The sequence below is a fragment of the Entelurus aequoreus genome, linkage group LG18 (genome assembly GCF_033978785.1).
Source record: "Entelurus aequoreus isolate RoL-2023_Sb linkage group LG18, RoL_Eaeq_v1.1, whole genome shotgun sequence".
In the NCBI taxonomy this organism is placed as follows: Eukaryota; Metazoa; Chordata; class Actinopteri; order Syngnathiformes; family Syngnathidae; genus Entelurus; species Entelurus aequoreus.
Window position 1 is genome coordinate 26,551,200 of NC_084748.1, and position 15,895 is coordinate 26,567,094.

The following is a 15,895-nucleotide window of genomic DNA, read 5'->3' on the forward strand; positions in this document are numbered from 1 at the left end:
AGTTAAGAAGGTCCACAAGAGAAATCAAAAGACCTGATAGACTGAACTTGTAAACAAAGAAAAGTCAATATGCATGTTAAATATGTTGAACAAAATGTATATTGATTGTTGTGAAAGTGTTATAAATAGTATTGGCTTAGATTTGAGATAGCCTATGCAATTTGAAATTGTTCATACTGCACATATGTGTCAGAGTTAGACTAAATGAGAATTTGTTAAAATAACTGACCCAGCTAATGTGATTAGTTAGGTCAATACATTTTGTCTTAGAAAAAAGGGGGATGTTGTGATCAGATGTTATTACAGGTATGACCGCTAGGGGGCAGTACTGGTTAGTATGCTGCTTACCGTACAACATAAAGTGGTAGAACAAGAATGCATAAAAGACACATGTATGTTGTTGAGAACATGGAGCATTAAAAGTTAAGTCACTTGCTATCAACAGCCTCATCCTTCAAACACGAACATGACAGAAACTTGGAAAAATATGGAGGTCTACAACTTCTTTGTGTGTGGCTGGGTCAATGACATTGGTATCAAGCACACAAAGCAACCCACCTTTCCCCTCTCTGTAGCGGTAAGTCTCACCGTCACTGATCCAGCAGTAGACGGGAAAAGTGTAAACGTCGCCCTCGGGTGATTTGATTTCCACCTTGTCAGGGAACCAAGCATCACTAGGGACCAGGAAAAATTTTCGTTTTTCCAGTTCTATCAGAAGTAGCTGTCCTAGAGAGTTTTCGCAGGTCACAGTATAAGTAGCCACCTAAAAGGCAAACAAAATGACAAGAGACAGCAATAAGAACAGATGCACTCAAATGCATCATGAAATTATAGGAAACTGAGTTCTGTCTGATGTGGTGTTGAAATATTGCAATGTGTATTATAATGTACAACATATACATTTTACATTGCACTGTGAGCATGGTTTTTGTTAACAGGAGGAACAGTACTGTCATTTTTGGTCAAGGCAAAACTCTTTATTTGGATCAGCATCAAAAGTGCATTGCATCATACAATACAATGAAAGGGTATGTCTGGTGAAATAAGGTTACCTTACCTCATGCACCAGACCCTCTTAGATTGAACCATAATAACAAACACATAATTTGTTCCCTTTGGGTACTGCGGCTTCCTCCCACCTCCAAAGACATGCACCTGGGGATAGGTTGATTGGCAACACTAAATTGGCCCTAGTGTGTGAATGTGAGTGTGAATGTTGTCTGTTTATCTGTGTTAGCCCTGCGATGAGGTGGCGACTTGTCCAGGGTGTACCCCGCCTAGCTGAGATAGGCTCCTGCACCCCCGCGACCCCGAAAGGCATAAGCGGTAGAAAATGGATGGATAATTTACTGTAACATATGTCTGAGAGTGTGCTGTGCACCGTGTATGCGAGGTTTGCGTTGACAGGAGCGACTTTAGATTACTGCCATATTTTAATCAAGACAAAATGACTTATTTGGATCAGTGCATTGCATCATACTGTTGGGTGTGTCTTATTAAATTATGTTATCTTACCTCACCAGACAATGTCTGGTGAGGTAAGATAACAGTGATGGGCAATAATAAGCTACATATAACTAAGCTTTGTAGCTTACCTACCTTTTCCAGTAGCTTGGTGGTAGCTTAGCTACTTTTTTAACGAGTAGCTTTTCCAGTAGCTTAGCTACTTTTAGACCCATGTAGCTATGTAGCTTACATCAAAGCTACAAGCTACAAAGAGAAAAAATGGACTGCGAATCCAGGCCCCCCAAAAAAGATGGAGAAAATACAATGACCAGGATGAATGAGAACATCCATACATACGGAGAAAATCCATGATGATTGGTTAATGTTCGTATGATGAGTCACAATTGGCTAAGGTTATGACGAAACATTACAGATTGGCCAATACAAGGCGGGTCATCGAAACCAGGAAGCAAAATCCTATCAGACGTGCACTCATGTCAAGTCATATCGAGGGAGTCAGAGACAGAGGGACGCTTCTAGCTGACGATTTTAGAATAGAATAGAATAGAATAGAAAGTACGTTATTGATCCCTGGGGGAAATTCAGCACCACAGTTCGCTCACAATAGACAATAATAATAATAAATAATATAAACAATATAATATATACAATATATTATATATATATATATATATAATATAAATATATTCTACATATATTCTACATTTAAGTGCAGTCCAGAAGGAACATCTTTTTAAAAAAAGAAACATGCTTAAAAATGGCAGAGGGATTTTCTCTAATGCGTGTCGTTGGCCATTTTTAGACAAATGTATGCGTTTAGAGAAAACAATGCCCAAAACCTTTAGTTTTTAGTTGTTTACTCTGTAAACTAAAATCATAACTGCTCTCTTCATCTAAGACGTCCAACACAGATTTAGAAACACACATTAAAGGCCTACTGAAACCCACTACTACCGACCACGCAGTCTGATAGTTTATATATCAATGATGAAATCTTAACATTGCAACACATGCCAATACGGCCGGGTTAACTTATAAAGTGCAATTTTAAATTTCCCGCTAAACTTCCGGCTGAAAACGTCTATATATGATGACGTATGGGCGTGACGTCAATCGTTGAAACGGAAGTATTGGTACCCCATTGAATCCAATACAAAAAAGCTCTGTTTTCATCTCAAATTTCCACAGTATTCTGGACATCTGTGTTGGTGAATCTTTTGCAATTTGTTTAATGAACAATGAAGACTGCAAAGAAGAAAGTTGTCGGTGGGATCGGTGTATTAGCGGCTGGCTGTATCAACACAACCAGGAGGACTTTGACATGGATAGCAGACGCGCTAGCCGACGATAGCCGCCGACCGCACGGATGATCGGGTGAAGTCCTTTGTCCTTCCGTCGATCGCTGAAACGCAGGTGAGCACGGGTGTTGATGAGCAGATGAGGGCTGGCTGGCGTAGGTGGAGCGCTAATGTTTTTATCATAGCTCTGTGAGGTCCCGTTGCTAAGTTAGCTTCAATGGCGTCGTTAGCAACAGCATTGTTAAGCTTCACCAAGCTGGAAATTATTAATGGTTTAATAGTATTGTTTAATAGTATTGTTGATCTTCTGTCTATCCTTCCAGTCAGGGATTTATTTATTTTGTTTCTATCTGCATTTGAGCCCGATGCTATCACGTTAGCTCAGTAGCTAAAGTGTTTTGCCGATGTATTGTCGTGGAGATAAAAGTCACTGTGAATGTCCATTTCGCGTTCTCGACTCTCATTTTCAAGAGGATATAGTATCCGAGGTGGTTTAAAATACAAATCCGTGATCCACAATAGAAAAAGGAGAAAGTGTGGAATCCAATGAACCCTTGTACCTAAGTTACGGTCAGAGCGAAAAAAGATACGTCCTGCACTGCACTGTAGTCCTACACTCTCACTTTCCTCATCCACAAATCTTTCATCCTCGCTCAAATTAATGGGGTAATTGTCGCATTCTCGGTCCGAAAATGTGAGGAGTCCTTCCTCCGGTGACGTCACGCTACTTCCGGTATAGGCAAGGCTTTTTTTTATCAGCGACCAAAAGTTGCGACCTTTATCGTCGTTGTTCTCTACTAAATCCTTTCAGCAAAAATATGGCAATATCGCGAAATGATCAAGTATGACACAGAATGGATCTGCTATCCCCGTTTAAATTTTTAAAAAATCATTTCAGTAGGCCTTTAAAGTGAGTTGAGTTCATGAAAAGTTTTACTGCACATAACCATTACCAACTGTTTCCAAACATCACACAAGTCATTGTTTTGTTTGTCGAGATATAAATAGATGCTGTTTTTTTACTGTAGGTAGAGAAAATTAATAACTTTATAAGGGTGGGCCAAAGAAACGGCAAACTAAATACATACATACGTGGGGTGCGGGGACCCCTAGAGATAGTTGTAGGGTGTGCCCAGCTAAATGACAGATAGTTAATAGTAATGTACACTTATTGGGTCCATTTGTACACTCTCAGTTTCATTAACATTGATATTATACATGTGGGCCCATAGATATTAATGCCGTTAAATGTAGCTTTGATGTAGCAAGCCACTTTTGCCATGTAGCTTGTAGTGTAGCTTGCTACAATTCTCCGGGGATAGCTTCCCCTGTAGCTTAGCTACATTCAATCGATATATCCATCCATCCATTTTATACAGCTTGTCTCTTTTGGGTTTTTGGGGGGTGCTGGAACCTATCTTAGCTGCATTCGGGCGGTAGGCGGGGTACATATAAATGCTGTTAAATGTAGCTTTGATGTAGCAAGCCACTTTTGCAACTTGTATTGTAGCTTGCTACAATTCTCTGGGGATAGCTTCCCCTGTAGCTTAGCTACATTCAATCGGGAGTAACTTGTAGCTTAGCTTACTACATTTTCCAAGTTGCTTGCCCATCACTGCCATACGTTTATTGTAGCATTAGTACATGTCTGAGAGTGTCAACATAAACTGAACATATACTGTTGTGCTAAATACAAAACATTCATTAGTATGCATGAAAACAATGTATGAACATATTCTTGTTTATAGAGGCATATTTTTTATCCCTCTGTCTCACACATGCAGGATAACGCTACAATTAGATGAGGGCAGAGCGGCCTAAGCATTGAAATTATCAATACCAGGGTAGTTCGGTATCATTTGTTGATAATGTTTTATCGGAAAATATTGTTTTATCTATATATTTATTTATATATTATTAAATTGTTCACAAATAAATGTGTTTTTACAGCTGTATATTTTTTTTTGCCCAAAATTGTATGTATCTATTATAATAATGTTAATCCGGGTAAAAGAATAATCACAGACTTCCCTGACCTTAAAAATACGCCCTGTCTACTTACAAAGACATAAATATTGTTGTTGCAAAAACCGAACAAAGACAAAATGTAGTTATTATACCCTTTAGATGCTTCTTATCCCAAAAGAGAAGTGTACCAAAATGCTCACAAGACAAAAGCTTGTGTGATATTATTTGAGTAGAATGTCAGATACAACACTAACATTCAATATCTTTGTGTATTTTTGGTACATTTTGATTTGGTGTAATTTTTTTATTTATATCAAACTGCAATAATGGAAATGTAATGTGGCCTACAATAATTTACAGTGCATACAGAAAGTATTCATAAGAAAGTATTCACTTTTCCCCCACATTTTTGCCAAAATGCACCTGAAATACTCTCAGACATTGGGAAAGGCATTTACCTCATCTGATGAGACAAAGCTTGATTTATTTGGTGTGACTGCCAGGCCTCATGTTTGGAGGAAACCAGGCCAATACCACCCCTACAATAAAGCATGGTAGTGGCAGCATCATGCTATGGGGATGTTTTTCAGCGGACACAACTGGGAGACTTGTAGAGATATATGCAACAAATATACAATAATTGTACAGAGACATACTGCATGAAAACCCACACTTCACATCCAACCTGATGGGGCTTGAGTGGTGTTGCAAAGAGGAATGGGCGAAACTGCCCAGAGATAGGTGTGCCAAGCATGTGGCTCGTATTCTAAAAGACTAAAGGCTGTAATTGCCGCCAAAGGTGCATCAACAAAGTATTGCGCAAAGGCTGTGAATACTTATGTGCATGTGAGTTTAATTTTTTTTTAACTAAAAAAATAATACAAGTTTTCACATTGTCATTTTTGGGTATTGTCTGTGGAATTTTAAGGACAGAAATTGATTTATTCCATTTTGGAATAAGCCAAAGTCACAATGTAGAAAAAGTGAAGTGCTGTGAATACTTTCCGAATGCACTGCAAGCTGGTATAGGAAACTTACGATGCATGTTTTTGATCATTTAATTTAATGTAGTTGTTAGATAAGTGAGCAAAGAGCACTGAAACGAAAAGTTATAAATAGTTGCAAGCTGTTTTTCAGACTTACTGCTGCCCTGAAGATAATCAAAGACTTCAGCCACGTCCGGTCACTCTCGCCTTCGGTGCCCACCAGCTTAATGTAGATGTTGTTCAACGTGGTGGCATTAATGCGGTCACCAGTGTAGACGGTCACCTCGTAGACCACCATTGTTAATCCGGAATGATGATAAGTCTGCAAAATTGGTCTTTTGTTTAAATACACAGGTCCAGCCGCCTCTTTTTATACTACATGCAGGCTAGTGGGAGGGTTCTTGAAGCAGGTTGTCATAAAGAATGTCAGACATGTAAGAGCAACGACAGCGGAACAGTTACACCATTAGATTTCACAATATATATATGGACTTCCTCTGTGAAGTCTGACGCAACTTACATGCAGTTTGAGACATCAAATTAACCAATCCATCCGGTGCGTTAATTGGAGTTCCAGTTTTTTGCTTTCTTGTCCTCTCTGTGTTGGAAAAGACAATTTATAACCCAACTACAAGTTTTATCCCTTGGAATCACCCGGGGTCCTACAGACTTCCCCTTAAATTCCTGTACATGTCAGGTCAGGTAAGAGGGAAAGATGCTCCATCACGGAGATGTGAGTTATGAGCAGCTATTAGATTTCCTGCCACAACTCTCGCCTCTTTGAGCCAACGACACAGGATCTCGTTGTTGACGTGCTAGTTTGATCACATCCGGCCGTTCGGTCAGAGCGCCCAGTGGACGATGCGCCTCACGTCAAAGAAACTCTATCAACAGTGACAGTCCTGGAACTTTCCTGACACACCTCGGTAAATGGAATGAAGCACATAACAAACAAAACGTTTTTTTTAATTTTCATTTGATTTGCTAGGGAGGGGGCATTGGACACAGTGATGTATCACTGTTTTTTTCTATTAAAAAGGCCAAAGAAGAAACAAAACACACCTTTTTTTAAAACGTGCATTTGCCCAGGAAAGTCCTATTGAGATTAAATATCTATTTTTCAAGGGAGTTGTGCACCATCATACACCAGTATAGGTGCCACTAGGAGCAAGGTAGGCCATGACTAGGATGGCGGAAGCCGGAATCGAACTCGGTGCCCTCGAATTACTGAGACGGCCGCTCTATCACCTGAGCCACTCCGCCCACTTGTACTCTTAGCTGCTTTGTAGGATCTTCCACGACAGTGCTTGAAGGTTTGTGTGTATTAAAACCTGATAGCGCACGCAAAGCTGGCCTATTAAACTTGTGCGCAGAAAGGTTACATCTTTTAAAAGCGCAAAATAATGGTTCTCGAACTTTTTTCACCAAGTACCACCTCAGAAAACACTTGGCTCTCCAAGTACCACCATAATGACCAACATTAAGATACCGTAGCGTAGTAGGGCTAAGTATTCATTAAAAACAAGGCAGAGGTTTTATTTAAAAAGTACTATATATATAATATTTTTGACCACATTAGACACAGTGTGAACAGTACCACTGTTTGAATATTAAATTAAGGGATTATTTGGCATACCAGAGTTTGAGAATCACTGATTTAGCATGTCTTTCTTCATGTACAGTCTTGGTCAAAAGTTTACATACACTTGTGAAGGACAGAATGTCATGGCTGTATTGTGTTTCCAATAATTTCTACAACTCTTGTTTTTTTTTTGTGATAGAGTGATTGGAGCACATACTTGTTGGTCACAAAAAACATTCATGAAGTTTGGTTATTTTATGAATTTATTATGGGTCTCCTGAAAATGTGACTAAATCTGCTGGGTCAAAAGTATACATACAGCCAGGGGCGCCGAAAAGGGGGGGGGGGGGGGGGGCTAAAGGAGACGGATTCTAGGGGCCCATGATGGAGGGGGGCCCAGAGAGGCCCCTAATGATGATGAAATTATAATACAGAGGGCCCTGTAAAGATTCTTTTCATGGGGCCCAAAATCCCTAGCGGCGCCCCTGCATACAGCAATGTTAATATTTGGGTACATGTCCCTTGGCAAGTTTCACTGCAATAAGGCGCTTTTGGTAGCCATCCACTAGCTTCTGGCAAGCTTCTGGTTGAATTTTTGACCACTCCCATTTTAGTTGTAGCGGTGTAGCGTGCAAGGAAGGGAGTGGAAGAAGTGTCAAAAATGGAGCTAACTGTTTTAATGACATACAGACTTTACTTAAATCAATAACGGAGCAGCATGTCCTCTTCTGGAAACAACAACACAGGACATGTGTCCCGTGCAAAACCGTCCAACCGGAACTGTAATAACTAAAGTTCCTAGGGTGAATAATGCAAACTCACTACACCGGTATGTTTTAGCGCAATTTTTGTGCTTAAAGGGGAACTGCACTTTTTTTTTGGAATTTTGCCTTTTTTTTCCCAAAATATAGTACAGTTCCCCTTTAAAGGGGAATGTTGCCTATCGTTCACAATCATTATGAGAGACATGACAATGGATGTTATTTTTAATTTTTTTGCATTCTAAATATTAAATAAATGCGATCAAAAGTCCGATGGGAGCCGCTCTGTTCCACCTATAGAGTCCCTAAAAAACATCCAAACACATACATTGAGGTTTTATAAACACACTGTAGGTATATATGTAATTTAGGAATGAGCACATTTATAATAACATTTCATATTTACATATTTTGATCATTTTAAGCATACTCGGCGCATTAATTTAAAAAACACATAACGTTTGCTCTTGTTTTCTTCATTACTGATTATTACTCAATGTCTGCTGTCATTAGGATGCCGACTGCTAGGATGTTCATATATATATTCCAATTTAGATGAAGAATTACCATAGTCCTCGCGAGGAAACAGTGTGTGGAGGCGGGGGAGTCCAAGCATCTTTTTGTGTCGTTCTCGCCATTTTCGAGTCCTATATGGCTTTCATAAAGGGTACCAACTTGTCGGAATACATCCTCAGAATTATTCTGTCCAGGTGAGATGCGGGATTTATGAGCTACAATAAACTTCCAGGGAGCAGGGAACCTTGCCAGTCAATCATGTTGTATACAGGCTAGTGATCACGGCACGGCTATAAAAAGTTTGTCTGCGTTAGCGCTTATAATAACAATATTACTATTACTATTACTTGGTCAATATTTAAGTCACGAAATGTAAATTAGGTATTGTTGGCGGTTTTTGAATGGGTTTTTATTGGATTTTACGGCAAAATAGAGGAACTCTAATTAGCTCCTCACTTTTATTTACGTTTATTTAATATTTTTAATGCATAAAAAAATCCATCCGTCGTCATGTCTTTTAAAATGATTGTGAACGATCCAAAAAGAGTGCAGTTTCCTTAAAGAAACACTGTTTTAGTACACTCAAACCTTTAGAAAATCAGGCCCTAATGGTACACTCTGTAACGGCGGGGTCGCATCGTGGTGCGGGGTGTTCTCCCAAGGATGCAGACAGCTCGGACACAGCTTGCAGGTAGGAAAATTATTTATTCAGGAACTAAATCAGACAGGAAAAAACAAAAACGACTAGCGTGGGAGCTAGCAAGCAAAATAGCATAGCCTGAAAGCTAGCAGGAAACAAAAGTGGTCGTTAGCTGTTGCGTAAAAGCAAATTAGGAAGCCAGACCGAGTGAGGCCCGGGCAAAGACTAAATAGCCCTCTGATTAGCGCTCGGGCAACAGGTGCGCGTCCCGAACGCTAACCAGAGGCAGGTGAGCAAAATCTGCCGTCATGGCAACAGAAACAAACACACGTGACACTAAAATGTAAACAAACTGTGATCCGAGCAGCGGATCCTAACAGTATCCCCCCCCTAAAAGGACAGATTCCAGATGTCCCTTGAAAACAAGAAAACAACTGGAACCCAAAAAAAAACAAGCAATAGTTCACGAGTCAAGGGCGGGCGGGGGGAGGACTTGGTGGTGGGTCGCCAGGCCACGTGTCCCCGAATCCACCGGGGAAGGGTCAGGTGGCGGCGGCGAATGGAACGCCGCCGCCGCTGGCGAGGCGGGCGACCACGGTAAGGCCACATTTGTGGCCGCCGAGAAGGTGGGCGTGAGTGGCGCCAGAATTTCAGCAGCCTCTGAGTCCTGCAACAAAGTCTTGGATGTCGCTGCTGTTTGCGCCACTGGCGTCCCTTCACTGACCTCGAGGGCTGCATGCGGGGACCTGCTTTCCGCTTGCGCCGCCGGACCACTCGAGGTCGCTGAGACGTCGCCGTGGAAGCGGTAGGTGTCGACGTCGCCGTGGCAGCCGGAGGAGTCGACGTCGCCGTGGCAGCCGGAGGAGTCGACGTCGCCGTGGCAGCCGGAGGAGTCGACGTCGCCGTGGCAGCCGGAGTCGCTGTCGTGGCAGCAGGAGTCGCTGTCGTGGCAGCCGGAGTCGCTGTCGTGGCAGCCGGAGTCGCTGTCGTGGCAGCCGGAGTCGCTGTCGTGGCAGCCGGAGTCGCTGTCGTGGCAGCCGGAGTCGCTGTCGTGGCAGCAGGAGTCGCTGTCGTGGCAGCCGGAGTCGCTGTCGTGGCAGCCGGAGTCGCTGTCTTGGCAGCCGGAGTCGCTGTCTTGGCAGCAGGAGTCGCTGTCGTGGCAGCCGGAGTCGCTGTCGTGGCAGCCGGAGTCGCTGTCGTGGCAGCCGGAGTCGCTGTCGTGGCAGCCGGAGTCGCTGTCGTGGCAACCGGAGTCGCTGTCGTGGCAGCCGGAGTCGCTGTCGTGGCAGCAGGAGTCGCTGCCGTGGCAGCCGGTGCTGGTGCGAGAACCAGTCGTAGTACAGGTGCTGGTGCGAGAACCAGCCGTGATGCAGGTACTGGTGTGAGAACCAGTCGTGGTGCAGGTACTGGTGCGAGAACCAGTCGTGGTGCAGGTACTGGTGCGAGAACCAGTCGTGGTGCAGGTACTGGTGTGAGAACCAGTCGTGGTGCAGGTACTGGTGCGAGAACCAGTCGTGGTGCAGGTACTGGTGCGAGAACCAGTCGTGGTGCAGGTACTGGTGTGGGAACCAGTCGTGGTGCAGGTACTGGTGTGGGAACCAGCCGTGGAGCAGGTACTGGTGTGGGAACCAGCCGAGGTGCAGGTACTGGAACCTGTGGTGGAGCTGGTGCTAGCCTTAGCCTTGGCGCTAGCTTAGGTGCAGGTGGCCTAGCTGGCGGTTGCGGCTTAGCAGGCCGAAAAACCGGTGGTGGCGGCCGGGCAGGTGGTTGCGTTCTAGCACGCAGACGGACTGGTGGCGGTGGCCGAGCAGGAGGTTGTGGCTTAGCCCGCCGAAGGACAGGTGGCGGTGGCCGAGCGGAGGTTGCGGCTTAGCCCGCCGAAAGACAGGTGGCGGTGGCCGAGCAGGAGGTTGCGGCTTAGCACGCCGTTGTGCCACCCCACTCGCACAGCTCCCAGTACTAGCCCCCCCCTCAAAAAGCGGATCCCAGATGCGCTCCTTGCGGTTTGGAACCGTCTTCAAGGGTGGGTGGAGGGAGGTCAGGAGGGGGGTATACTCCTCCCCTTTAAAATGTCCAAAATGTCTCTTCTTACTCCCCACTTGAGACTGGGTGGGAGCACAGGGGGAAAAAATATGTGCAGTGGGCGGAGCAATAGTCACTGGGGTTGGAGCTAGAAAGTCAGGTGACTGGGACTGACTAGATTTACATTTCACAAAAATGTCCTGATAATGTTTAATTGCAAAATTAAAGTCACTTGAAAATGGCTGGCAGAAAGAATTGACATAATGTCTAAAAATGTCTTTGTCTATGACGTCATCCAAAATGGACGGGACAACGTCATCAAGCGGCGTGTCATCAGGGGGTGCCGACGGAATGACGTCATAGCTGCAGTCCCAGTGATTAACAGACCTTTGAAGAGGGGAGTCTTGGGCTGAATGTAGCTTGCTGTGTACCGGTGGAGGAGTTTGAGGGAGTGGCGCGTCTTGGCAGCGAAGTGAAGACCTCTTGGGTGGCTTCCGTCTTCGCTGACGCGTCCGGTGGTGCGGAGGTGTGGCGATGTCCTCGGGCCAAACGGAGTGGATTGGGACCAACTTTCCGTTAGGACCCCAGATCAGGTCCTGGCGCTCCGAGGGGGAATAGCGGAGAGTCTCCGCCTCCATCGCTCGCAACACCATCCACGCACCTTCGTCCATCTCCTCCGACGTGCTCGCTGCGGGAGAACTTCTTGCTGGCTTCCTACTGTAACGGCGGGGTCGCATCGTGGTGCGGGGTGTTCTCCCAAGGATGCAGACGGCTCGGACACAGCTTGCAGGTAGGAAAATTATTTATTCAGGAACTAAATCAGACAGGAAAAAACAAAAACGACTAGCGTGGGAGCTAGCAAGCAAAATAGCATAGCCTGAAAGCTAGCAGGAAACAAAAGTGGTCGTTAGCTGTTGCGTAAAAGCAAATTAGGAAGCCAGACCGAGTGAGGCCCGGGCAAAGACTAAATAGCCCTCTGATTAGCGCTCGGGCAACAGGTGCGCGTCCCGAACGCTAACCAGAGGCAGGTGAGCAAAATCTGCCGTCATGGCAACAGAAATAAACACACGTGACACTAAAATGTAAACAAACTGTGATCCGAGCAGCGGATCCTAACACACTCACTTTTATAGTTTGCAAACACTATTTAGTTTTTTAATACATGTCCTTTTTTTCCCCCAATTGCATGAAAGGCTTGGGCCAGACCTGAAGAGAAGGGATGGTCAGAGTCCAGTGGGCTTTAGCTTACTGATCCCTCCATCCAGGATGCAAACTTGTGGGGAATTCACCTTGATGAGGTGTGTGGCAAACTAGGAGGAACAAGGAAGGGAAAAAATTCGAAAGGTCACTCTCCCTCCAGCATTCCTGCCATGAAACAACCAGGTTACGCAACAATAGCAAGATTAACAAAAAACACAGGAATGCTTAGGTTTTAATGCTGTCAAAGCATGCTATGGCTGGTAGTTGTGTATATGTATATATATATTGATGGAACGAGATACTTTCCATATATCCATATTTAAGTGTTACTTCTTTCTAAACTCCTATAGTCATATAAATAATAGCTAGTATTCTTCCTCTTTTGAGTCTCATAGTAAGGTGTTGGCCTTCTAGATTGGAATGTATCAGAGTAGAGATAACTCGGAGTAGTCTAAACAAAGCGAGTGAGGGCGAGGGACAGACGGAAGATCACGGGACCTCCGGGAGACTGAGCTAGACCGATCTGGACCGGGCTAGGAACGCTTGGGTGCTGGATTGGTCTCATTATTGCCAAAGCTTTGACAATAAACAACGAAATACCAACTACTGCTTTTGGTGGTCAATTTAACATCAGCTTATTTGCCATTAAAATAACTTGGGAGTGGACAGCAGACTTTGACTTCCTTGGGAGGAAGAGCTGTCGACGCAACAATTTGGGGGCTCGTCCGGGATGGCACGCTGTTGATCGATGACTTCTTGCAATCTTCTGGACAGACTCAATTGGCCAATTCAAGGTGAGCAGAACCTTTCTTTTTAGATAAAATCTGCGTTAGGAGTCTGTCCTGAAGTCTGTAAGTCAAACACTATATTGTACCCCAGACGCAGAGCTGTGATTTCGATAGATCGATTGCATTTTTGCCGAGCCTGCCATTGCATTAAAACTGTAAATAAGTGGTCAACTCACGGCATTGTGTCTCGATTACCGTGACGGGCAGTTTCATTGACGAGTGAACTAATAGTTGGGTGTGGCTCACCCTGGGTAGTTGGTCGCCGCCTAAAAGAGCAACGGGGTGATAGATCCCAGTGTGATAAGACACTAAAACTAAGGAAGCGGGTTGATAGATCCCAGTGTGATAAGACACTAAAACTAAAGAAGCGGGTTGATAGATCCCAGTGTGATAAGACACTAAAACTAAAGAAGCGGGTTGATAGATCCCAGTGTGATAAGACACTAAAACTAAAGAAGCGGGTTGATAGATCCCAGTGTGATAAGACACTAAAACTAAAGAAGCGGGTTGATAGATCCCAGTGTGATAAGACACTAAAACTAAGGAAGCGGGTTGATAGATCCCAGTGTGATAAGACACTAAAACTAAAGAAGCGGGTTGATAGATCCCAGTGTGATAAGACACTAAAACTAAAGAAGCGGGTTGATAGATCCCAGTGTGATAAGACACTAAAACTAAGGAAGCGGGTTGATAGATCCCAGTGTGATAAGACACTAAAACTAAGGAACCGGGTTGAAAGATCCCTTTGCGTTGAGGGCACTATAATTAAGAAAATATAGACACAATGGCCTTGGAGTGTGACAAACAGAAATGTGATGGCGGAGGGGCAAAATGTGATGATTGGCTACCGTTCAATGATCAATTGAATGGACGGTTGTCGACAATGGAACTAGCAGGTAAAAAAAAAAAAAAAGAAAAAAAAAAAAAGGAGAACGTTCCTTGAAAGGGTTAAGAGGGAGTTTACAATACTCGAAAAGTCGTGAACTCAAACGTCTGGTAAAATAAAATAAAAAATAAATAAAAAAAAAGTAACTGGAAGTTTTATGGTAAAGTGAAACGCAGAGAGTGTGCTGCTGAGTGTGAGTGTGTGTGAGTGGGAGTGCTTACGCGCGCTCGTGTGTGTGTGTGTGTGTGTGTGTGTGTGTGTGTGTGTGTGTGTGTGTGTGTGTGTGTGTGTGTGTGTGTGTATGTGTGTGTGTGTGTGTGTGTGTGCGCTGGTGAAAATGGAACACTCAGGGAGAGAATTTAAGAGTTTGGCGTATGATAAAAGTAAACGGGGATTACGTGGAAAAACGAAATGCAGCAAAAGAAACGATGATTAATGACAGAATGAACTGATTGTTTTTTTGTCTGCCGCGCATGCGCAAGACAATTCAAACGACCCGCCCAGACTTTGACTGACACCGCCCCCTACTCCAGTGACAAGAGAAGGAGGTATTAACACGCCCCCTCTAAGATTGATCTTGCCTCCGAAAATTAACCCCTTCTACACGTCTGTCCATTTTCCTACGGCAGACATTTTTGACAAATGACATTAACAATAGGGGAAAAGGATGTTTATAACCTTACGTTACGTGAATGGTTTCTAGGACAACAGAAAATAGAAACATTGTATGAAGTGTAAGGAAGAGTTAGGGAACAGGAGGTTGTTTGTAAAGGAAAACGAAAGTGAAAGAAAGATGAGAAAGTGACAAATGAAGGTATTCGTAAATGGTATGCTGTTGATTGTGGTTAGCTGCAAGTTTGTTTATTTGTTTGTTTAGTTGTTTGAGTGAAATGGGAAGAAATCAATAGGAATGATTAGATGCAAAATGGAATAAAACTATGAGTGCGATAGAAAATGAATGAATAAATGAAATAAGTTCATTTTGGTCATATAATCAACCATCAACCATCAACCATCAACCATCAATCAATCAATCAATCAATGTTTATCTATATAGCCCTAAATCACAAGTGTCTCAAAGGGCTGTACAAGCCACAACGACATCGGCCTATCCTATACATTCACTGAACATTAAATTAACTGGAACATCAACGTTAAAAGAGAAAGTATTAACCGCTTATTTTGCAAGTCTGACCATTTTCCTCCAGCAGAGGGCGGTGCACACCAGACATTTTTGACACATGACAATTATAGGGGCCTACTTTAATATAAGTCTCTTGCCGATGCATACATGCAAGCCATTGTTGACCTTGTTTCCCACCTGTACCTCCGGGAGGGAACCTTTGGCCAAACACTTTGGACAAAGTTAACCCTGATATACACGGTGCCAAAAACAATATATGGCAGGACATTTTATTCATCCCATGCAAAATAGGGCTAATGACAGAGCAACAAGGAAACGACTACTTAAATTACAGATCGCTGAAGATAAAAGGTTAAAAGAACCAAAAGGTCAAAGATCAGCTAGGGTATATTCAGAAGTGGGTGACCTTGCTTTTGAGTTCCAACAGGTGGAGGAAAGAATCCTCAACAGACGTGCGGTTGGACTCGGGTGGTGGACAACACGATGCTTCAAAGCCGGTCTGGGGTAGACACTGTTTCGGCTGTGACCAGCCTGGTCACTGGAGTAGTGACTGTCCGAACATTTCCGAACAGGAAAGGTTCCGTCGTGCCAACAAACGAACACGAAGGCGTGTAAGAGGACGCCCACATCAGGAGCC

At 43.7% G+C, this 15,895-nt stretch overlaps 1 protein-coding gene across 1 annotated transcript in view; it reads right to left on the minus strand.

Annotated features, from left to right (window-relative positions):
- LOC133633960 (hydroperoxide isomerase ALOXE3-like) overlaps positions 1 to 6,074 on the minus strand; it is a 44,755-nt gene extending 38,681 nt beyond the window's left edge. The window contains exons 1-2 of the mRNA XM_062026813.1: positions 5,877 to 6,074; positions 559 to 763 (exon numbers count right to left, since the gene is read on the minus strand). Of these exons, the coding sequence (XP_061882797.1) occupies positions 559 to 763; positions 5,877 to 6,017 (346 nt within the window). The 5' untranslated portion in view covers positions 6,018 to 6,074. The remainder of the gene's footprint in view (positions 1 to 558; positions 764 to 5,876) is intronic.
- Between the last annotated feature and the right edge of the window lie 9,821 nt (positions 6,075 to 15,895).